Raw genomic sequence first — 25,752 nt, forward strand, 5'->3', positions numbered from 1 at the left:
TGCACATATTTCCAAAGGGCATAACTTGTAGAAAATATTAAATCAGCACTTATTTTCGAAAATGTCAAAGACATTGCTGATATAAACCTAAGATATAAGTTTCATAAAAATCTGGCAAGATATATATATTAATATGTCTCTTACTAGAGGGATGTTTTGAACATATATACAGATTTCAGAAACCTTGTCAGTAGTTGTTCTATGCCAAATCTTGTTGTATTTGGCAGGTTTGGGAGATCTGTTCAATCTATTCACTCAGTTAGTAATCAATTTACAGCATGGCAAATTGTTGACATATATCGTATGTTGAAGACTATATCATGGACTGAAGGTCCAAAAAACATCCATGAAAACGATAAATGCCAATGCTTATGAAAATGTATACCATACATCATAGACTTCAAACAATAAAACAAACTTTTCTATGCAATAGTATTGAAGTCTATGAACCATAAGGATGGCATTGGACCATATACTCTTTATCAAATATGACTTGCACATGCTTATTCAGCTGCATACCGAATATCAATGACATACTACTAGTAGTTTAGAAACTTCTCCTAAAATTGCCCTAGTCACAAACTAATACTTTGATGACACTGATGCTGCGGAAAACACCACTGCTGCAAACAGCACAACTTAGTCTTGCATTTTCCACTTTGTATTAGATAGACATAAATGAGATATCTCATATAGTAAATAAAAACATCTCATATAGTAAATAAGGTTTCTAATAAATTTGATAAAATATCTTATTAAACAGTTTATGAAGATATCTTTAAAATAACCTGAAGCAGTCGCTACTTCTGTTAAATTATATTTATTGGTTTAAAATATAGATATTTATAAGAAAATTTCAAGAGACTCGGACTGAATTTTATAGATCATCTTTATTATCAACAATAATCATAATCATAATATTTCATTCAGAGTACAAGAATGTCTAACATTGATATACATGTATTAATAAAGTAACATCAATTATTTCTCACCCTTGATTATTAAGCTTCTGTTTCATGCATGCAGTATAAGTCAACTGAAATATTTTCCCTCTCTCTCTCCAAAATTGATGTCTATTGTAATAACATTTTTTAATCCATATACATGTATCAATATTGAAGTCACCACATATATTGTAATCATCAATATCACACTTTTGGCAAGCATACAATCATGTTGTAAAGAATTAAAACAATAATATTTTAAAAGGATATTTTATAATTTAATGAGAGGTAAGTCTGAGCACCAAAAGAACAAACAGAACACCATTAAGGCCCATTGCAGAGTTCGCCAAATCTTTTTTTCCCTGGTGGTCCTTGAAGAAAATATGCTGGTCCTCACTATTAACTCTATTGAAAATACTAAAATTGTGTCAGTCCTATGCAAAATTTTGGTGGTAAAATCCTGAGGACCACCACTTTTCGCGAACTCTGCATTGAGGACAAATCCTAGGGCTGTATTTTTTTTCAAATTATGCAGTTGACAGATGCTTGTACTTTAAAATATTAACTAAGAGAAACAAAAATGCAATATATTAAATAAACTCTGAGAGATTAACAAAATTAGTTTGTATGCATTTTCAGCTAAAGTTTGCACTATAAAGCAAACTTCATCAGATTGAAGTTTTTGCTGTTCTGTAATTCTAACTGACATAAATTATTCAGTTTAAGGAACTAACGCCCATTAAAATAATATCCACAAATGACATAACACTAGAATATATATTTTATATAATTTTAATGTTGTTTTTTTATGTAAACAAACTATCAGGGCATGACACACAAATCACACATACAAATATTGAAATTACATTCTATGGAATGTTTTTGTAACCTATTGATCATAAAGAAGAGGTCCATTGCTAACTTGCATGATTCAGATTTCTCCTCACAGCCATGTCTCAACTGATAAGGCATCCTGTAATAATATTCACAGATAAGTTCCACTCTTAATGTTTTAACTTTATCAAATATAGTTTTTAAATTGAGGTCATGGAGACCATCTACCCTAATACAGTAATATAGCAGAAAAATATCTGATTCAGGTAATTACAACCATGTCTTAGAATACAACCATCTGAGATATTGGACCAATTTGAAAAGTTCAAAATTTGTAGTTGTCAGATGAACTAAGGCTATCATAAACATATAGTCAATGCCAACTTTTTCAAAGGATATTTGGGGCTACTAGGAAAATTTACATAATTACATTTCAATTTCCTAACATGTTTCACATTTAGATGCTTAATATATTTGAACAACTCAAGTATAATTAATGTATAAAATAAACTCATTATATATATACCAGGACTGAAATTCTGCACTTGCGCCAGATGCACGCTTCATCAACTAAAGACTCACCAGTAACGCTTGAATAAAAAAAAGCCAAAAAGGCCAAACAAAGTACGAAGATGAAGAGCATAGGACCAAAAAATTCATTAAGTGTCAATATGGTGGGTTTAAATGTCGCTGAAGTGTGTTACAGATGTAAAAAGTCATTGGCCTTACTTCAAATATTTTTGACATTTGAACCTGAACTTAAAACTAAACCAATCCAAATGTGGCTGATTTATCATGATTACATTGTAATAGAAATATACTGTATTTAAAAAAAGCCTATAAAAGAAGAATAATAAATGTACTGAAATATCCCCAATACATCATTATTTGTTTCTGTAATGAACAAACACAACACATCTAAATGGCACTTATGCATGAAACGAATATTGACATGACTCACAATTTGTTGAAAACGCTGTCATATCACAAACAAAGGCATTTACAGGTATTTGTCAAATGAACTTCAACAAAGAATTTACCGGTAATCAATCAAAGCAGATGTAAATACAGATAGACAAGGACAACTCTAGATGATTTTGCAACAATCAGCTTAAGGGTGGAGCGTAAAAAATGCCGTATTGAATAGGAAATGGAATGACGTGATTGCAACACTCATTTGTCCTATAGGGTCAGTTGAGGTAAAAGCTATGGTCAGTGAAGGAATGTGAAAGAGCACATCTCTAAAGTAAACCACATTTACATTTTGCAATGCTATGATGGAAAGCTGCTTCAACAAACAGCAACAGATTTGCCCATCATGACAATCTAACAACAGCTCAAATAAATAGATGACTACCTACATGTATAATAACCTACATACCCAAAAAATTGTAAAATGACTTGCACACAAAAAGAAAGTATAATAGGTAATAGCGGAGTTTCTGTGTAAAATATGAAAAAATAAAATAAAGTTCTGTAATATTGGAACATCATCAGTGAAACTTGTCCAAGATATAAAATTATTAGAAATGTGCATAAAAATAATTCTGTAGAAATGACAGAACATGAATTAAAGTTAAAGAATGCTGACTACCATCAATTATGATCTAATACAATGATATTATTAGATTTGGTAAGAAGAAATTTGAGAAATTTCCTTGCGAAAAATTTGAAATATGGCTTGCTGGACAGCAATATACCATAATATGTCCATACTCAACAAGACTAGCGTAGTGTACAGGTATATATACATATATATAATATACAAATCCTTTTTTATTATGAAAGGTGATACAATTGATCAAGATTAATTGGCAGTCATACATAATTTATAGAACAACCTATCTTAAAACAACTTTTTTCGAGATAGTAATATTTGATGCATCAGAACAGATGCTTACAAAATTTACTTCATAATTGAAAAAACATATGTTATAGCACAACATTAGTTTTTGTCTCTTGCAATCACATCTTATCAGTTTTATTATTACATGGGATAAATTAAATGTCTAACAAAATCAATATGAACACATGAATACATAAAATTACACTTTTCTATCACGCAAGTCCCGAATCTTCTCTGGATAATATCTGTAGACTTCCATTCTTCATCCATGACAGACCATTTGTCCTTGTTGACGTTTGACTCTCACTACCTTTTGACTGAAAAAAAAATGAATAAATGAACTTTTGCCACCTGAGAAATTAGTCAGCATATAAAAACCAGACTAAAACAGGTAAATTTATGTCTAGGTTTGATGATGTGCTGGGTCACAAAGTTATCATTGTTGTTCCTAAAACTCACTGAAAACAAAATAGAATTAGTTTCCATTATTGATTATCTTCCCAGTGAGTATATCAAAATAAAGTTGATTACTAATCAATGAATTTTCATTATTGATAATCTAAGAGATCTGCTTGTTGATAATTCTCACAGAATCTCATAAAAGTATGCATTGAATCGATTCAATTGCAATTACTTTATTTACTTTAGAAAAGTACACAGAAGTTATAATAGATCAACATAAAACGGATTAAATCTTTTTTTAAAGTACAGAAAGATCTTCATTTTTAAAACATTAATCAATGACCTAGTTTAATTTAAAAGTCCTTTTAGAATCAACTGTGTTACAAAATAGTACATATAATTTTTAATAGGCATGGCCTAATCTATTTTCTTGGTTGTGTGTTCAATCTTAACAACAAACAAACTTCCATTCATGTATTTGTATGAACTTACAAGACCTTTAATAATATCTGCAGTACTTAACATACTTTATAGGTTGACATTAATAATAGGTTAAGGTTTAAAGTATGTTGGTTTGAGACCTTATATGTTGTTTATTTCGAAAAAATATTGACAATATTAACTTCCTCGTCCTGTTTGATGACGAATAATTACACTTGACAAAATAAAGTAAATATAGATTTCCATTTTGGTACAGGGTCAAAGCTGTTCAAGTGTCTGGCAACAAAATATGTGATAATTTAACTAGAAGGAAGATATTCCTAAATCTGGTTATTGTATGCAAAATCCCAAATTATGCATGTATATAATTTCTATACAGAAGATATAAACAATGCCAAAGCTTCACCATCTGTTTAACAATTTGATAATGTTAGGATTAAAATACAAGTACACAAAAAAGTTCAACTCTCTGCACCGAGATATAAAGAGATTTCTCTGTTACAACATGTTACCTAAAACAAAAACATTACCGGTACATATTTCATAAGAAATATTGCATGAATTTAAACTAAGTCACTATAACTGTTCAGATTTTTAAGCTTGTCAAAGTAAATCACTTGGAATGAACCCACTATACAAGGGTTGAAATACTTTGTCAACCTGTATATATATCTAATCACAGTATCTATCATTATGACATGTCATTTGACCTTGTACTTCAATACAATACTATTTACATATGGAAAGTCATTTACTGGTCATAAATATGCATTAATTTTAAAGTTTTTAATTTGAAATCCATCATAACACAACCATGATAATGGTTATATTTTAGTGAGTACCAATTTTTGTGGTTAGAAGAAAAAACTGCAACAACTGCAACAATATAATATTGAGCATACCTATTACATTTGCATGAACTAATGTGTTCAAGATAAGTTGTAGCAAACAACAAGTATTTCTATATTTACTTTTGGTCATTCCCCCTTCCTATCACTTCTTATCAAATCTTATGCAATATAGGTAATTCGGGATTTACCTAAATAACAGAATCATAGACTACAGAAAATGCATCTGTTCTTAGTTATGTAAATTGATTGTAAATCATCCACCACTATTAACTGAGTTAGGGCCCACTTAGTGAGGGACAACTAAATGACACTTCTAACAGTACAGTAACTTTAACCAAGATATATGAAACATGTTCAAAATGATCCTTTTTATATATCCTCAATCCTAATTCAAAGGATCTGCAAACAGGTAGTTGGGACTGACAATCTGAAACAAGTTAAGCCTCATCACTGTCAAACTGCAAACAAAATATGAATTCATTTTGTTCAATTGTTTTGTCATAGAAAGGATATACTGGTAACAAAGTTATGAAAGGTTTGGAGGGGGTGGTAACAATAAGGTAAAAAAATTGGCAGCAAAAATAAAATACGATAAAGTAAATTTAATAAAAGAACAAATTTCCAATGGCTTCTGCATTGCACATATTTTATCCAAGGTTAAAGGGCAATAACAAAAAAAACCATTTTTTTTTTGTTTGTTTGTTCTCTAAAACAATTTATAAATAGCTTAAGAGAATTGAAGGCTTCAGAGTGAATGCAGTTCAATTTCCATTATAATCAATTTATCCATGGAACATAATGATTTTTTAAATTATTGATCGGCCATGATTTTCATCTTTTTTGCCAACATTGTTGATAAAAATCTATATTACAGGTATAAAAATAAATAAAAATCTGGCAAGAACTGTACATATGAGTGTGCTAAAAATGCAATTTTCCTTATAATTAATAATTGCAAAGGGCATAACTCTTTAAATAAAATGCCTCGCTGAGCACAGCCTGATACGACAGCAGAGGTTGAACCTTGAACAGTTTGGGCAAATTTGGACACAATACAAGTTTGATACTGTCTGAATTTGGATTGTGATCAAATTTTTGACATAATATAGGTTTCTGACACAAAATAAATGTCAAGATCAAACATATCTATTGTGCAATACTGTACAGTCAAAGATTTCTCCTTTCAAAATTTGAAATTTGAAAAATTTGAAGAAAAAAATTGAACCCCTTAAAAAAGTTGGACCCCCCCCTTGGAGCAATAACCCCCACACTCGATTCCAGCCTTTCCTTTGTAGTATGAAACATTGTAAGACAATTTCAGAGAGATTCATAAACTTAAACAAAGGTATTGCCTGGAAACTAGAAAAATGCTTGTTTTTTACACTTTTTTGGCCAATTCCAGAATGAATAGGGCAATAACCCCCAAACTCAATCCCAGCCTTCCTTTTGTGATATGGAACTATGTGGTACAATATAAGAGAGATCAATACCCTTACACACAAGTTATTGTCAAGAAACTACAACCAGATGCTCCACAGGTCGCAGCTTATACGACTGCAGAGGTCGAACCCAGAACAGTTGGGGCAAGTATGGACACAACATTCAAGCTTGATACAGCTCTGCATTTGGGTTGTGATAAAATGTTTGACATAATATGAGTTTCTGACACAAAACAAATGTCAAGATCTTACAAATCTATTGCACAATATTGTGCAATTAAAGATTTCTTCTTCAAACTTTGAGAAATTTGGAAAAAAATTTGAAAACTACTACCAGCCCCCTTTTTTTGCAATTAGTCCAAAACCTAACAATTCTTTATACATAATCTGAACATACCCAACATTGTATGTTAAATGTTCTTGAGTTAACTCCCTTAAACTGCTTTTTTAAATTGTCTTAATTGTCAATTGTCAATTGTAAATTAACCAGAAAAACCTAGTCCCCCCCCCCTTTTGGCCCTTTCACCCCTAATTCCAAAACATTTTCAGAAATAACCCTCCAAAGTCAATACTAACCATTCCTTCATAGTATGGAAATTTGTCATTTAATTTCAGAGAGATTTAATCCCAACCTTTCGTTAGTGGTATTGAACCTTCTTATTAAATTTCATAGAGATCCATTCACTAAACAAAAGTTATTGTCCGGACAAGTTATAGACTGGAAACTACACAAATGCTTATTTGGGCCCCTTTTTTGGCCCAAACTTCCTAAACCATTGGGAGTATAACACCCAAAATCAATTCAAACCTTCTACCTGTGGTATGAAACATTGTGGTACAATTTCAGAGCAATTAAAATACTTATATACAAGATGATATCCTGAAAGTAGAAAAATGCTTGTTTTGGGCCCCTTATTCCAAAATGGTTGGGACCATCATCCCCAAAATCAATCCCAGCCTTCCTTTTGTGGTATTGAACCTTCTTAATAAATTTCATAGAGATTGATTAACTTAAACTAAAGTTATTTTCGGAAACCAATGTGTCTTCGGACGACGACAACATCATACCATTATATGAACAATTTTTTTTGCGGTCCTATAAAAATGATTGTTTTGGCCCCTTTTTGGCCCTTTATTCCTAAACTGTTGGCACCCTAACCCCAAAAATAAATTAAAAGCTTCTACTTGTGATATCAAACATTGTGGTACAATTTCAGAGTAATTGAAATATTTATTCACAAGTTATTATCCTCAAAGTAGAAAAACACTTGTTTTCTGCCCCTTTTTGGGCCCCTAAATACTAAACTGTTGGGACCATCGTTGCGGTCATATAAAAATGATTGATCAGCACTGATTTTCAAACTTCAGTCAAATAAATTGATAATATAAACCTATAATATAAATTTCATAAAAGTCTGAAAAGAATTGTACACATTAAAGACACTCATCCATATAATCATTATTTTCAAATGGCAAATTGCATGAGTCTTTTTAAAAATAATGATTGAGGCACTGATTTACTTATATTGCTATTGTTAACCTATGATAAAAGTTTCAGAAAAATCTGGTAAAAATTGTACACATGAGAATGCTAATGATGCAATTTTCCAAGGGCATTATTCTTTTAAAGATAATTGATCGGTACAGTCAGATTTTCAAAATTGTCAGAAATTATTACTGATATAAACTTATCATAAAAATCTGGCACGATCTGTACACATGTGAGCACCAACAAAACTCTACAGATGGACAAATGCCTGTTATTTCTATGGCTTTGCAATGCAATGCATGGGGGATAATCAAACAAATTTTGTACGTAAAACAAAAACTGTGAGCTTAGCTTCCTCAAAATTATGAATAATAGATGTTGGGTATTGGTTGATGAGTTTACAGTTTACAGTATACAAGTTTATATTTTGCTTTGTTTGCATCAACTTAAGAAACATAAAAATTCAAACCAGCTGAAATTTCCTTGCATTATCGAAGATTTGTTGCTGTTTAAATTTTAATTAGAAAAAAAAACTTTTGGGTTATTCGACAGATCACAAGAATGAGCATATGTTAAAATTAAGATCTCAGTTTTCATAATTTATAAAATCGGTTAATCATGCATATATTACCTTTTGACAACACCCAATCTGAGTGACATGTTCAAAAATGTTAATTAGCCATGATCTATTGATTATTGTCAGAACCTGAACATTTTACACATAATTTTAAAAATAAATCATAAATACACATATATTTGCATAAATATGCTTTAGAATGCCCTGTTTCTGTTTACAATACAATACTCAATATAAATTACATTTCAAAGAGAGATAACTCCTGTTAATATAAAATAGCTGTTCCAGACCGTATGAGTATTTTGACCGTACGCGTACGGTCTGGACCGTATGCGTACTTTTTCAAAATACTCATACGGTCGGACCGTACGCGTACGGTCTGACTTATATTAAGAAGTTGGCAAAGTTAATTAGATGCATATAAAAGATCAATATAACTTAATTCTCAAATTGATATAAAAAAGTTTAACTGTAATTGAAAAAAAACACTTTTATATTTTATTGATTTAAAAATTTCACGCTAATTGAATCTGTTAATCTCTTGTATTTAGCATGTCGATCACTCAGTAAAATAATTGAATTATGAACACTAAAATTGAAAATATTGGAAGTAAATATAATGTGGGAGGACAATTGTTTTAGAATATTTAGCAACTATACGAAAAATGCAAATGCTAAGGAACATACACGAACTGCAAACATGTAAATGTAAAAAATATTAGTACGTTACTTGTGGTAGCAAGTGTGACATTGGTTGAGAGTACCAAAATAAGGATCAAGATATATACAATTAAACAAATATTTAATTTCAATTGTTTATTTGTTCATTTTATCCGTGTAATTGTAATAATATTAATTAGTAAACCTAAAAATAAAGATTGTGATTAATGTTAATTTGTTTAAATTAACCCATATGATCTAATAACATATATAGTTAGCTGGTTAGCTCGAACTGTACCATACGCGTATACTCATACGGTCCGACCGTACGCGTATGGTCGGACCGTACGAGTATACGTATACGGTCCAGACCGTACGCGTACGGTCCAAATACTCATATGGTCTGGAACATAGCCATGCTGATTTTTGATTTAACCCAGGACATTACTTATATACCAAGAAGTGAATCTGTGAGAGTGATGACAAAGCAATTTTCTGTATAATTAATAATTCTAAGAGCATAAGAATTCTGTTAAAAAAGTTGATTGGCAATGTTGACATTGGTGATATTAACCTTTGATTTAAACTTCATTATACATGTATTTAGGAAGAATTGTACAATTGGGAGCACTTTAATACAATGCAATTTTCTTAACAATTTACATTTCTAAAGAATATCAATCTGGTAGAATAATTGGTCAGCACTGACTTTCAAACTCACCCAAGGGCCAAGGCATTGCTAACATAAATCTTAGATATAAACTTCAGAGCAATGTGACAAGAAATGTAGGCTTGAGAATGCTTACGATGAAAATATCTATAAAATTTATACTTCAAAGAAGCATATAACTCCTAAATTGGTAGTTGACTGGAACTGATTCCTGAACTTGTACAAAACATTGCTGATATAAACCTTAGATATACATTTTTTTGTAAGCACTGTACATGTAAGTGTGCTTACAAGACCAGACATACACCAGTATTTCTATGTCCCCTGCAACTTCTTGCACAAGGGACAAAAAAAAAATAGAAGCTCTGTATACTTTAAATTTAGAAATTATTGCTAGGTTTTTATCAATGCATACAACGCAACTCTTTGAGTGTTGCAATAATGAAAACTTGCATTCTGAAATCTAATATCATGTAACTTTTTCAAAAATCAAAATAATTTAGCACATTTTTTTGTTATTTCATCAAAATTCACAATAATAAATGCATACAATAATTTCCCAATTAACAGTTAACAGGCTATTATTTGAACTTTGAATTATTTTTAATTATGGAATTTGCTTGATTTCTTGTTATTGAAATTTTTAATAAATTCCATGTTTATTCTGTACTAAAATGTTCTGTGCTGCGCACAACACTTTCTATTACAAAGAAAATAGTATATTTTCAATAGAATGTACTGTGCCGCGCACAACACTATCTAACCAAAATACATTGTATGGAAAGTGTTATTAACCGCTCAAAAGATTATAATACCAATTAAACATGGAATTTATTAAAAATTTTAAACACAAGAAATTATGCAAATTCCATAATTAAAAATAATTCCAAGTTCAAATAATAGCCTGTTAGTTAGTGATTTATGAAAACATCATCTTTGCATTGGCTTTCAGGACTCCCATTCAACAACATAAGTCTGAACAAAGATGATTAATGAATATAACAGGAATTCTTTTAAAAATAATCAGAAAATGTCCCATTAGTATACAGTTTATATCTATTATATATTTCAAATGAGCTAAAAAGCTGTATACATTTGAACCTTCACCCAGGTAAAAAGCCTTCCAGTTAGTTATGTGGCAAGCTGACCATTACCAAAAAAACTAGAAATACCTGTGTTTACCTGTATTTACCTTAGGTTTAATCATTTGTTTTCTGGCGTCTTCATGTATATTTGGGTCCCATGGTGTATATCTGTAAAAAATGAAATGTTTAACTATTTCTGTGTTTGAATTATTTTGTTGATAAAGATTTATGATACTATTTTGTCACTTAAAACACCAACACAGACATTATGTTTTTCATACAATTTCTGGAAAGCAACCAAGCTTAAGTATGCATGGCAGATTATGCTTTTATCTCATTAGTTGTGTGCAAATATGCTAAATTTCATCATAGAAATTCTTCATTCAAACCAATGGGCTTATAAAATCTAAGTGCTCCAGCTAGGATTTCAAAAGGGCAGGGTGCCAATCCTGTAAAGAGCATTTAACGTGTGATATGATGATATGAAAAGGGCATGTAACCCATGTTTCAATAAAGATATTAATCAAACATTGTGTTTATTTGTTGAAATCACTGGTTATACAAGAACTACATCATTAGCCCCTATAGAACTCTATCTTTCTACTTTTTAGGCTGAAAAACTTGTCAAGCAGCTTGTCACACAAGTTTTTAAATCATTGCTTGGCACAGTTTAGCTTTATATGCAGTATGTTTTGAAAGGTGTCCTGCTTCATTCTGTTTCTATGGTCTGACACACTTTACCAGTTTCACCTTTCTACCTCTGCTGTGCTTAATGGCAATACAGCACAAACAGCTGTGCTCAGTAAATGAACAATGTTAGGAAATAGCAACAATGAAAATGTGTATTAAAAATAAAAAAAAACCAGAAAAAGATGACCAAGGCACCCTACCAACACTGCTACTAAAACCCTCTATAACTTTTCCCATAACTCAAAATATCTAAACATATATATTCTTAAGCAAGAAGTATTTAGACATATTTTAGAATATGTTAAGTGGGTTACTTAAGAGATAACTGATTTGTATTTGAAGCTTTAAGGACATCCATCGGTAGTTCTACTGTCGCAAATTTAGATTACCTGGCGACGCGTATGCTTCCAGCGTTAAACTTAAACACCGGGCGTTTTCTGACTTCTGTGCCGCTTCAGAATGTAATAAAATTTGATAAAGAGAAGATTTTAAGGTGCAACATGTGAGTTTTTTGGCTTATTATTGTAGAAATTACATGTCAATACATTCAGCAATTCAAAATGTCGGCTTCCTTAGTTACAGACAAGGAGATAGAGAATTTTACACTAACTGTCATCCAATCAGAACCACTGATACAAAATAATTGCATTAGAATCAAGTATGTAGACATATTTTAGAATATTTTAAGTGGGTTACTCAATGGTAGGAAACATCAGATTGAGTTATCTCTCTTTATTTGGTTGTGCTCCTTCTTTGGAGGATTATAAACAGTACGAAGAAGATGAAATATGATCAACAATATGGCGGCTGATTTTGTTATTTTTGTATCAAAAATGAGGGTAGTCACTGATAAATACGTCTGAATTTGCTATTTATTTCACGGATAACAAGTAAAACGATGTCTTCCAAGAGTTGTTTGTCGTTTTCAACTTTCATTACGTTTTCTCCACGAAACTACAGTAAACATTTCAAATTGTGTCCAAGTTGTCGTATGTACATTTCTTCAAAGATAATTGCTGACTGACTGATTCTATTTGAATGAATTAATGTTGATAATCATTTTAAATGACCCATCCTATAACAACAGATTATGAAACCAACTGTAACCGTTGATTAGCTTGGTGTCGTAAACAAAGTCAAACTTTTCGTCAGGTAAACAAAAAAGGCAGCGCACTGGAAACTTTGGAAAGGGAGGGCGCTGCGCCCTCTGAAAACGAACCAGCTGGAACACTGTCTACAGAGACCATTTACTGTCAAATCTGTATATCAAGGTCACCCTTGGGACCAAAGAAAACAGACCTTAAAAGACAAGTGACTTCTGAACTGAGTTTCAAAATGTATATGTTTTACTACAGCAGAACAAGAAAAAGATGATCTGACAAAACATAATTTGCTAAATAGATGTGGCTTTTATCGCAGTTTTGAATGTATATTTACCACAACTATATTCAATGCACATCCCCCTGATTTATTGATAATGATTGAATTCTATAATAAATCTTTTAAGATCAAGTATACATATTACATACTTATTAACGTTATAAAATATCAATGAAAACAAAACCTAGGAGGAGTTGATTGTTGAAAAAAATCCTTATAACTGATTGTTGCAGAACAACTGAATCACAGACAAGAGTAACACTTTACGGCCCCAACCACTTTGAGGCTTGGCCATAATAATAGGTTTAGCGACATACAACTACTAACATGTGAAGTAATTTTGTAAATTATTGTTTCGTTATGTTTTTAGCTGTTGGAAAACTGGCTTATAGTAGAAATGATAAATGTTGCACTTTGTAAATACAGCTGTTTCAAAAACCACTCCTTTTTTTTGGTAGATATGAAATATTTATAGATATTTTGTTTTGTTTACATATTGGTTCCTAGATAGGATCTCTCTGTTTCATCTCATAAAGACAAGACTTGGGAATGTTACCAGTATTAACTTACATTGTAGTGGCAAAATTTCAATCCTGAGTAAGACCCAAAGTGAAGGGAGGGGTAGTACAGAATTTTAGTTTAAACTCTTAGAAACTCAGGGCATATAAATGTTGAATATGACTCACAGCCCTATGTTTTGACCTTTTAACAAAATAAAAGTGCATATCAACTTTCCTTCTATGATATATTTTTTCAAAAACGTCATAGTACAAGTGGAATAGTTTTAGCCGTAACGGGAGATCATATTGGAATTTACATTGTCTATATTTATAAAAGTGCAACCTAAAGTTCTTGTTTTACATTAGAAAGAGGCAAATCAGTAATTTGGATTTTCAAGAAAGATTTAATTTTCAATAGGCTTGTATGCAGACTTTGGAAAATCCACAAATCAAGCATATGTGAAAAATACAATTTCCCCCCATCCATGAAAATGCTATCTAAGAAAATAAATGAATCTACAGTGGTTTGTTTAGAATCATGATCTGGGAAATGAAGACAAACAACCAGATGGAAAGAGTATACTTATTTTAAATCATGTAAGGCTCACACCCACCTTATTGTATGGGGGTCATCTGATTTGACAGGTTCTTTAGATTTGTCTTTGCTGACAGCAACTGTCTCCGACACTTTTTTCTTGAACAAGTCTGTATCTTCTTCATATCTATAAAACAGGGAGGACAAATCATATAAATCTTTTGCAATCTTTTATTAATTTAGAAGCAACTATTAAACTACAAGCTACAAAATTAATACTCACATTTTTCACATCTATTAAATTAAAATAACGAGGTCCAATTTGTCAGCCGTCACGAGGTAAAAACGACAAATCAAAGAATTCAACTTTATATATAGCTAATATAGGACAATGATGTTGGTTAAAAATTACACCACTCCAGACCCTTTTGTTTTCCACATTAATAATTAAAATTGCCAACAATTAACAAATTCAGGGTCGATCCGATACCGATACCATTAAGTATGTTCACCTGTTACCTATAACCTTATCTGTACGGTCCACATCTGACAGGTGCACCAACAAACGGTGTATTTCGGATTTTGCTATATACACGGGTCATAATCACAGGGTTGACAATACTAAATTCAATCATTGTCAAATTGTTCCCTATTGTAGTATTTTAATCAGTAAGACTTTCTAAGATGACAATACTAAAATCTGGACTTAAAATAAGGCGTATAGGTACAGTTTTCAATTTGTTAGCGGGCATGACGTAAATATCAAATCAAAGAATTTAACTTTATTTATAACTAATGTAGGACAATGCTGTATACTGTATATAAAATACTGTATTCCAGGACCTTTTGTTTTCCAAATAATTAATATTACCAATAATTGATAAGTTTCAGGTCGACGGGTTCAAACAGAAAGATTTTGAAAGCAAAGAAAATTGTGCATCTCATAATCGGCATGACTTCATCAATACTAAAATAAGGCTTACGCATAGTTATATACTTTAATTCAGTCACAGACCCACGGTATTACAGGTTTGTTCTAGTTTGTATAGAACTTTAGAAGTCAATTGCTTTTCTATTTTTATGCTATTCAAAAGCATGAAATTAGAATCTCTGAAATTTTTAACTGATTGGAGATCTAGAGGGCTCAGGCTGAAATGTCTTGTTGAACATTTTATCAAAAGACTTTAAAACAGGCTATCATTTCAACTGGGAATTTTTTTTAATCATGGAATTAGCATAATTTCTTGTGCTTGATTTCTTTTAATAAATAATTATTAAATTCCATGATTAGTCTGTATTTTAATGTTCTGTGCGGCGCACAACCCTTTCAATTACTTAGAAGATAGCACATTTTCAATAGAATGTACTGTGCAGGGCACAACACTATCTATACAAAATACATTGTATGGAAAGTGTTATACTCAGGTCAAAACATCATAATACAGAATAAACATGGAATCTATCCAAAAAAAATCAAGCACTAGAAATTATGCAAATTCTATAGTTAAAAATAATTCCAAATTGAAGTAATAGCCTGTTTTAAGTAGAGATTTACTGCAAGTATCACTTAAGCTTATCATCCTCACAATAAGACAATAACTCTGGTAAAAGAGGTCAAGGTCATACAAAGAATTCCAAATGGTTTTAATTCAGTAAGTATAGTTGTTTTACATTCTCTTTGTATCATGATTTTTCTTCTGCCTCTATCAATTGATTTTCATTAGGTCTGTTTTAGTTGGTTTTCATGACATTTGATCTATTTACCAATAAGAAAAAGTTGGATTTCTATAGTTTAAATCTACTTACAATACAGAAGCTTCTGGATTCCATGGTGATTTAGTATCTATTTTATAAAAACATCTTCTAGCATACAACAGCACCTGCCATACATGGTTATTGTTCTTCCTGTAACACAAGCGTTGCCAGTTAACTTGACAGTAAACCTCATTGATATTTGTAGCATCATGTAAAATAAAATGCTCTAGAGTTTCCTCCATGTGGTATCATATGGCAATATTATAGTCAGATTTGTTTTTCTTTGAACAAAAAAATATAAGTTATAAAATTTGATTTATTGAAAAAATAAAAATTTGATGAGTTTAATTGTACAGCTATCACTGTTTAGGGGATTTGTAAATTATTGTTCTCTTATATTTCTCATTACTAATAATAGCACCCTGTTTTCTCATCAAAATCACAATTCATTATATGGGATTTTTTTTTCTGGTTATTCCATGAACAAAGTAAATTTTTCTAATTTCCATGTATTTAAGGTTCAGATAAAACTTAGTTTTAATGTTTATAATATAAGAGTGAATGTGCTCAGTTTATATGTTTATCTCTGCTATATTTTCTATAACTGTATGGTTTTACTTTGAATTTAGGAAAAAAGACAACCAAAAATATAAAATAACTTCATTAACTTGTTTAACTGATTCATACTTAAAATAAAGGTAGATAACTCTTATTTGTAACAATTCTGGACAAAATTTCATTTCAAAATAACTTACCGGTATTCAAGTAATTCCCCTGACTGTTACTGGTAGCAATAATTAACACTTAAAGCTCAAGTTCATTTTTAGCTCAAAACCTAAAGTACACTTGTCATCATTTGTGGAATATACTATAAATCATAAAGTGTTGCAAAGCTTTTATTAATGGGTAAATGCAAGTATCACGATAATAGGAACTTGCATTCTGATATATCTGCTACATGTGAACTTTTACTAATTGCAATAATTAAACTCACATTTTCGTTCATTCTCAAAAAGTTATTATAATAAATGTATGCAAGAATTTCTGAATTTACAATAAATAGTTTTGTAGTCATTCAAGATTTTTATACTGACCTCCATTTTGGAAAGGCTCTTTTTACATCAAGTTCCCCAGTAGAAGGATCTACTAAAGGATGAAAGACAGGAAAATCAAAGACTAGACTCTGTAATGTAAATATATGAATAAGTTAAACCTGTAGAAACAAATTATGTCTACAAAACAATCACTTTAGACATAAAAAAAACATTCTGAAGTGAAGCTATGATTTTATGGAAACCTTTAATTTCCTTCAAAGGGAGACAAACTCAAAATTAAATGTTTTTTTCTTCAGACAAGATTTCATATTAGACTACAAAAAGTATTATCGTTAATCTGTGCATTTTTCCTTTGATCTTTCTTGTGATAATTTTTCATATCATGCTACACGCTTGAGATGGAAAATTATCGCTAGAAACTAATGAGGCACATGGCGTTGCTAATGAAATTGACATGAAATTGACAACGTCGTCATAGGTAAAATAGCGATAAACAGATTATCATTGATCATCTCAACTTGATTGCTTTTCCTGCTTTTGTCGTACCGACTCAAGCGAGAAAATCAATCTCGTTGAGATGATCAAGGATTATCTATAATTATCATATAAAACAAATCTTTGCCTTTTCTGTTCTATCATAATGGCAATCTAGCAAAATTAATGATTTCTTTATTCAATACTTGTTAAAATTATAAACTGAAATTTTCATTTCCACACTTCCTGAGTAAAATCTTGAAAAAAAAAGCATCTATCGCAGTTATTTGGCACATATATGTCTTAATCTAGCACTGCTTCAGTAACATACTTACAGGACATTCCCCATCAGGGAAATTATCTGGAATTGTTAATTTAAATCTAAATACACCTTCCTGGTACAGGCCTTGTCTCATAAATAAGATACCATACCAAACTGAAAATAGAGAGAAAAGAACAAATATAACATCTTGGTTTTATAAAAAAATTAAAGAAGGGAATTTGATAATATATATCTTAACAGTACAAAGGATGCAAGATAAGAAATAGCTTACTTCAATAATAGTATCTATAGAAAGACAGAACCAGTTCTTTTATACAACTTGTCTGAATATTTTTATATATGTATCTGTAGATAACATAATATGTAGCAGTTATCTATCAACATGCATATGAAAAATTTGCAATTAAGTTAATGCTAAGGGTTGTACTGATTATGCTGTAAATAAAGAGGTGGAAAATACCAATGATACTGACATTCTGACAAGACCATGGCATGAACCCAAAAGACTTCAAAACTGAGCAACACAAACAGCACCAAAAACTGGGTTTGATATCAGATGCTTCAGAAGGTTAATGATTTCTGCTCCACATGTGACACCCATTATTTTACTCCTTTAAAGTTAGAGAACCACTAATTTGGCCAGGTCAAAATGAACATCCTAGAAATTTGTATATAATATGTACATAATATAGTTCCTTCTCATAGCTGTAACTTTGTCAATAGTAAAATATTTGGTAATTTGTATATCTAATGAAGGTTTAAGGACTTGGGATCACTGAAAAACCCTTGTTCAAAATTTCTTTTGAATAGTAAAAAAAAAATAAACAAAATCATTTATGTTCAGTGAACCGTAAAATTGGGGTCAAAACTATAATTTGGCATTTAAATTAGAAAGATCATATCATAGGGCACATGTATACTAAGTTTCAAGTTGATTGGACTTCAACTTCATCAAAAACTACCTTGACCAAAAACTTTAACCTGAAGCGGGACAGATGGACGAACGAACGAACGAACAGACAGACAGACAGACAGACAGACAGACAGACAGACAGACAGACGGACGGACGCACAGACCAGAAATCATAATGCTCCTCTACTATCGTAGGTGGGGCATAAAAACAAATTAATTTATTTAAAAGTTCTTATAACAAGAATGTGTCCATAGTACACGAATGCCCCACTCCCACTATCATTTTCTATGTTCAGTGGACCCTGAAATTGGGGTCAAAACTTAATTTGGAATTAAAATTAGAAAGATCATATCATAGGGAACATGTGTACTAAGTTTCAAGTTGATGTAACTTTAACTTCATCAAAAACTACCTCGACCAAAAACTTTAACCTGAACTTCACACTATTATTTTCTATGTTCAGTGGACCATGAAATTGGGGTCAAAACTATAATTTGGCATTAAAATTAGAAAGATCATATCATGGGGAACATGTGTACTGAGTTTCAAGCTGATTGGACTACAACTTCTTCAAAAACTACCTTGACCAAAAACTTTAACCGGACAGACGAACGAACGGAGGCACAGACGGACAGACGAACGGAGGCACAGACCAGAAAACATAATGCCCCTCTACTATTGTAGGTGGGGCATAAAAAGCAACTGAAAGCAGCTGTAGCAAATTGTATTTCAGTAGTGTAGATACAGAAGAAATATCAAAATGGCTAATAACACAGAATTAAACTTACTAAGAGGTGATAAAGCTGATGGCATCAAATAGCACCCTGGAATTTTCTGCTGCATCAGCAATTTACTGGAATAGAATAAATGCATAAAACTATTAGACTAAACTAAAACTATTAGACATCTACTAAAAACATCGTATTCAGAGAGCTGTTGTTCATAAATACATGTCCTATTATTTTTGGCTGAGGATGGAAAGAAATAACTATTTCGATTATAATCCCTTTGATATAATCATAACTTTTGTTTGAGTGAAGAAGGTCTATCTGCTATCTGAACTCAGTAAGTTAATATCAAAATGTAATTAAATTTTATTATGTCACTATATTCAAATTGTTTGATTTTATTAAGTTTAAAAACATTGTCTTGTTAAAAACTTTACACATTTTACAAAGGACAAGGTACACTAAGGGCCGTATTTGGCCCCCTTTTTTGTCAATTTTTTTTCATCATGAAATAAACGAAATTATAATCGAAAATAATTTGCATATATCTGTTCTTTAGAAGCTCATGCGGATTTTAATTTTTGGTAAAGCAGAAATCTGATTTTGGGTTGCTTAAAGTTACCTAATTACACCAAAAGGTAGCAAAATGTTGATTTTTGGACTGAAATTCTTCGTTTTTAAAGGCCTCCGCCAACGTGAGCCACAGAAAAGAATGGTGATAAGGATAGCATTCAAACAGAATTTTCTGATAATGAAGAGAAACTTTTGGCTCACGTTGGCGGAGGCCTTCAAATATGAATAAAACTATCTCCTAAAAAAACAACAACTTCGCCGTAATAGTAAAATCGGAGCGAAATCGGAGAAAGGGCTGAAAAACTCCGCATTCAGCTGTGATTACCAGACACCACAAACTACATCAAGAATATTTCCAAAGGTGAGGTTTTTAGTTTTGAGATTTGGCAATCATTCTTCAAATTGTATTTTTTTTCTTTTTATCAATCTAGATTTTGTTTATGCAGTTTGGATCAACAAACAAATGGTGTAAACGTATCATCGGCATTTGACACACACAATAAACAGCCATTTTCATGTGTATCTGAGACCGGTTGAGTCATGATATAAATTAAAGCTACAAAGAGTTTGAATGATTAAATAATTTTTCGTTTCAAGTAAAAAATATACTCAGAATATGTGAAAATTGGGAACAAAATATCGGTCCGGTTGCAGACGACTTTGAGAAATTGACTACCGCCGAAAACCATATTTTTTGCTTATCCTTAACCGGAGATTTTTCTTATGAGTTAACATGAAAATTTAACAATTTTTGCAAGTAAAATAATTTCCAATTTCCGTATGAATTCTACTACAAATAGAATTAACGGAGAACATAACAAATAAAAAAAAAAACAATAGTGATAAGTATGTCGTTTTACACTGTATTTGTCATGATGACACCGTAGTGTAATGGGAACACCGTTGCCTTTTGACCGGCGTCCTACGTTCGAATCTCTTCACTACAGTTATAATCTTTTTTTCATTTTTTTTTTACTTGTATCATGTTATCATTTTATTTTCTCTCAAAAAAGAAAGAAAAGCAGAAAAATGCTCGAGTTCATGATATAATAGCCAGCAATTTAGTCTGATTTCTAAACATAAAGTTTTAGTCACTTCAAATGGTATGCAACAGATTTTTATTCTAAGTTTAATTTTTTTTGCCCTTGGAATCATTTTTTCAATATGGGACGACATGAAAGGATCAATGAAGTATAGCAAACTTATATCAAATAACTTGGGGAACGATAAAATGGCTGCTCTTTTTGTTTCTTTGACTTCGATTTAACATGTATCCCTATTGGTCAATCATTTTTCCCAAATTAAGTTAAGGGAGTTGGGGAGGGGGGAAATCAGTGGAAAAACTATGTGAATTTTTATCCTACATTGAACTTTTGATTTCGTCCCTGAGAGAAGTTGAATAGAGGTAATTTGAAGAAATAATATTACAGCCGATTTCATTGAGTGTGTAGCCAAGGGTAACAGTGGCGGATCCAGGGGCTAGGGCGGGGGGTCTGGGGGTTTGAATCCCCTTTTTTGGACGATCAATGCATTTGAAAAGAGGATAGTACACCTGACCTAATAAAGACTGAATGGTTCAGCTAACAAGCAAGCTTACCAAAGATATTACCTTTGCCTACACACTCAACGAAATCGGCTATAAAGGGAGTTCATATATAAATTGTGGATATAACATAGTTGTTTCAGACATACACGGAATATTTTAAGGTTTAACTTCTATCAACAGATAACAGTAACATGTTTTTAAAGATAGATTTTCCGGCCCTTGGTTTTTAAAGTAAAAATGAAAAAATAAATATATATACATATATCATAACATAATTAAACGTTACACAAATGCTCGGACGACCTGATGCGCAAGGTTTCATATAATATATATTTTTCTGTCTTATTACAGATATAGAATTGACATCCTGATTATGTAAACCATGGACACCACATAATGAAATTCATGGACGTTCGTATGCCTGTTTTCGAAATTGGTATAGTTATTTTGTTAAACATGTATAATATATAGATATAGGAAGATGAGGTATGAGTGCGAATGAGACAACTCTCCATCCAAGTAACAATTTATAAAAGTAAACCATTATAGATCAAGGTACGGACTGCGACACGGATCCTTGGCTCACAGCAAACAGCAAGCTATAAAGGACCCCAAAAATTACTATTAGACTTAATACTTTTAAATCACTTTTGTTTGAAAAAAATTTCTCTCATATTTCAATTTGGCTCTTATAAATTCGATATCAGCAGCATGACTGTTGTAGTCTTCGGTCACTTTTTTATCAATTGTATTATAATTCAGAATGTGAAATACATGTCTGTAGCCGATGCCTCCTTACTATATATTTTACAAGATAAGATAATGTAGCCTTTTAAGGCTGTTTAATAAAGATAAATAATCTTGCAGCCGCTCATTATATATAAGACATATATTTCAGGTACATCCATAAGGGGTTACAGTATTTACATTGATAAGAATGAAGAAACATAAGGAATGGTAAATATATACAACACTATTTTTTTATTTTTTTTATACATATTTAACAAAACTGGTTGTAAGGGTCTTCTCGGCACAAGACCATACAATAAGCACAAGTGTCCGCTGGATTGAAATGATTCGGCATTGAAGGTGATCTGCTATTGAAAAGATGAACAAAAATAATGATATAAGGGAAACTTAATGTTGGGTTAAAGTCAATAAGAGCCACCATTCAAACATCACAATGTTCTAAGACTGTTACTGCATGTTTAAATATATGCTGCATGAATATGCATCTCGTATGGCATACTAGACACTATACAATTAGTCTTATACAGCATATCACACCCGGTCTAAAAGAGGAACTATATTGCATTCGCCTTGTCCATCTGTTAAATATTCAAACTACCGCGACTGTATAATAGCATAACGCTCTCGTCATTATACTTGTGTATAGATACATTTGATTTCTGTTGATATGGGTATATTACGGAAAATATTGTTCCGAGCCGGGTCAAAAGAGGTATGAACAACTTCCACCCTCTTTTTTGAAACTGGCTTAATCTGCTCCTGTTTTTTTGCATTATGGTTCACAGGAAGATAAATAATACAACTAAAAATAAAGGTTAAATTAGAGTAAACGATTTTTGATTAGATAATTAAAATAATTTCTCCTTCATTTTCATTTTTAGGTAATGCTGTGAGGATGCCTACCCCACGAAATTTCAGTTGCATTATATGTATGAAAACGCATTTAAAAGAGACAAACCGACGAGCAATATTTAATTCTGGATTACGGAACTATGTAGAGTCAATTTTAAAAAGACATGTGTACGAACATGACGCAATTTGCTTAAAATGTAGAACAAGAATTCAACGAGAAATACAGGCTAACAAATTAGTTAACAATGTGACTGTTGCAGAAAAAAATAAAAGCAATGACAAAAAACAAGCAAGCTCTGGAGGCGTCCTTAGTCCAAAAACCATACAACTTCCAATATGTTCTACCACAAAATCACACCGTATGTGTATTGTTTGTAAGAAGCAGAATTCAAATAGGCATAAACTTATTGTTGTTCCCAATGAAGCCAAGACACAAACATTTATAGACAAGGGCATCTTTATTTCCACGGACAGTAGGTGTTGTTCTGATCACCTTGTTGGTAAATACTTCAAGCAAGAGGCTCTGAAAGCATTAAAGCATACTTCTTCGTCGACATTCTTCAACCGTACGGACGTAAACAACTTGTTGGATAGAACCAGGTCAATGCTAAAAGATGTTGGAAAACTTAATTTCGATGTCCAGATAGCTGTCAGATGACGATTTTGTTAATCTCACTGGACTCACCAAACAACAGTTTGACGTTGTCGCCACACATGTTACAGACTTAAGAAACTCTGAAGTACGCTCAATAAGAACATGTCTTGCTATTCTCCTTGTAAAATTACGCACTGGATTATCGAACACAATCTTGGGAACTCTTTTCAGCCTTAAGTCCTACAATATACGACGAGCCGTACACTCAGCTCGAGAATCTCTAATTAAAAATTTTGTTCCATCATTTTTAGGATTCAACCATATGAGTCATTCCGTTTTTGCCCAGAGTCATACAACTCCAACTGCCAAAACATTGTTTACAGGAAACAATGAAGACACAGCTGTTCTGATCCTAGATGGGACATACATATACATACAGAAAAGTTCATACCACAAGTTCCAGAAGAAAACCTACAGTATGCACAAAAATCGACGTTTAGTCAAGCCCATGATTATAGTTGGATCTGATGGCTACATTTTGAGTGTCTTGGGGCCATATTATGCCAATGGCCACAACAACGATGCCTCAATTACCAAGCATTTATTTAAAACCAATGCTGAAGATATAAAGAAATGGATAAAGGACGATGACGTATTAGTAGTCGACAGAGGTTTCAGAGATGCTCAAGCTTTCCTTGAGAGTTTGAACTTGAAAGTAGAGATGCCTTGTTTCATCAAAAAGGGACAAACACAACACACTACCGAGGAGGCAAATTCTTCACGACTTATAACAAAAGTTCGGTGGGTAGTTGAAAGCGGCAATGGACGCATTGAAGTATGTCGAGGACAATAATTTAATTCGCAAAAAGGCTATTTATTCTGAAGTAAATGGCACGGAAAACGTTTTAGATTTTCCTAAACTTACTCTCCAACAAATCAGAGATATTACAATGGGAGTATATCAACTGAAGCAAGCCCCAAGATATACAGAAAGCCATCTATCTGATGACAATTACATGCTCCAGACTTGCCGTGACCGTCCTAATCTATTACGAGTAAAACTAACATCCAGACATTCGTCCTCAAGAGTGTACAGCCTATGGATTGAATTTAGTGGAGATGAAGTCACTGGTTGGTATTGCACCTGTAAAGTTGGCGCCCGGGTGGTTGGTTGTGCGCATATTGCATTTACAATGTGGTACCTTGGTTATAGCAGGTGTGAACTAGAGACACCAAGCACGTGTAAATATGCAGATTCAATTTTGAATGCAAAAGATGTGCCACTTGAAACAGATTCCGATTCTGATAGTGACGGTTTCATTGAGGAGTGAATCTCTGACACTCATATTTATTGACAGACGTTAAGATGTAAATGCATAGAAATGGTGAATTTATTTAACAGGGGTGGGGTTTTTTCATTGTTGTATTAACAAACGATTTTTTTTCGGAGATCAGCATCCGATTAAAATTGTTCTTGTCTTGCGGAATTCTTTTAGATTTTAATGTTGAATACGTTTTTTTTTCTCGCTGATCGTACATACTCTACTGTTAATTATCTGCTCACTAATTAAGAATAAGAATGTGTTTGTACACATTTTTAGTCACATGTCAGATATATAAAAAAAGAAGATGTGTTATGATTGCCAATGAGGTTAGATCCACGTGAGTTTTAGTCATAGCTTAGGTATCAGTCTTTTTGCTCTTACTGAACATACTCTACATTAAACAATATTTAAATCTAAATAATGAACTACAATTATACTGAAATAGAAGATAATTTGGTACAACTTGTCAGCAAATCTGGTTAAAGTTTTTCCTCCTTGGAGCTGATTGACGTGTGATAATCACGTGTGATGCTATGTGTCTTTAATAAACAAGACTTTG

At 31.9% G+C, this 25,752-nt stretch overlaps 2 protein-coding genes and 1 long non-coding RNA gene across 9 annotated transcripts in view; 2 read left to right on the forward strand and 1 right to left on the reverse strand.

Annotated features, from left to right (window-relative positions):
- Nucleotides 1-871: 871 nt before the first annotated feature.
- The window catches only part of LOC139523903 (AKT-interacting protein homolog A-like), a 45,555-nt gene continuing 20,674 nt past the window's right edge, over nt 872-25,752 (reverse strand). For 6 of the 7 annotated variants that reach the window (XM_071318294.1, XM_071318295.1, XM_071318297.1 and 3 more), the window contains 7 exons: nt 19,613-19,677; nt 17,963-18,063; nt 17,193-17,281; nt 16,150-16,248; nt 14,423-14,530; nt 11,346-11,406; nt 872-3,941 (listed from right to left, as the gene is read on the reverse strand). In XM_071318294.1, the coding sequence (XP_071174395.1) occupies nt 3,837-3,941; nt 11,346-11,406; nt 14,423-14,530; nt 16,150-16,248; nt 17,193-17,281; nt 17,963-18,063; nt 19,613-19,677 (628 nt within the window). In that variant the 3' untranslated portion in view covers nt 872-3,836. Of the gene's footprint in view, nt 3,942-11,335; nt 11,407-14,422; nt 14,531-16,149; nt 16,249-17,192; nt 17,282-17,962; nt 18,064-19,612; nt 19,678-25,752 lie in introns of all 7 variants that reach the window. The other variant, XM_071318293.1, reaches the window with a different exon arrangement.
- On the forward strand, nt 21,976-23,435 carry LOC139523905 (uncharacterized). The gene is made up of 3 exons (XR_011664712.1): nt 21,976-22,107; nt 22,570-22,628; nt 23,303-23,435. It is a non-coding gene; the product is annotated as an uncharacterized lncRNA (long non-coding RNA).
- LOC139522594 (uncharacterized) lies at nt 23,549-24,721 on the forward strand. Its single transcript, XM_071316059.1, has 2 exons — nt 23,549-23,632; nt 23,921-24,721. The coding sequence occupies exons 1-2, from the start codon at nt 23,549-23,551 to the stop codon at nt 24,719-24,721; spliced, it is 885 nt and encodes a 294-aa protein (XP_071172160.1).

The sequence above is a fragment of the Mytilus edulis genome, chromosome 5, assembly GCF_963676685.1.
Source record: "Mytilus edulis chromosome 5, xbMytEdul2.2, whole genome shotgun sequence".
Classification (NCBI taxonomy): domain Eukaryota; kingdom Metazoa; phylum Mollusca; class Bivalvia; order Mytilida; family Mytilidae; genus Mytilus; species Mytilus edulis.

What these genes read in the sequence shown, in the direction of transcription:
- LOC139522594 (XM_071316059.1), top strand. Translation starts at nt 23,549, where the DNA reads ATGACAAAAAACAAGCAAGCTCTGGAGGCGTCCTTAGTCCAAAAACCA. An exon ending in TTCTACCACAAAATCACACC is followed by an intron (nt 23,633 to 23,920) that starts GTATGTGTATTG and finishes ATGTCCAGATAG; the next exon opens with CTGTCAGATGACGATTTTGT.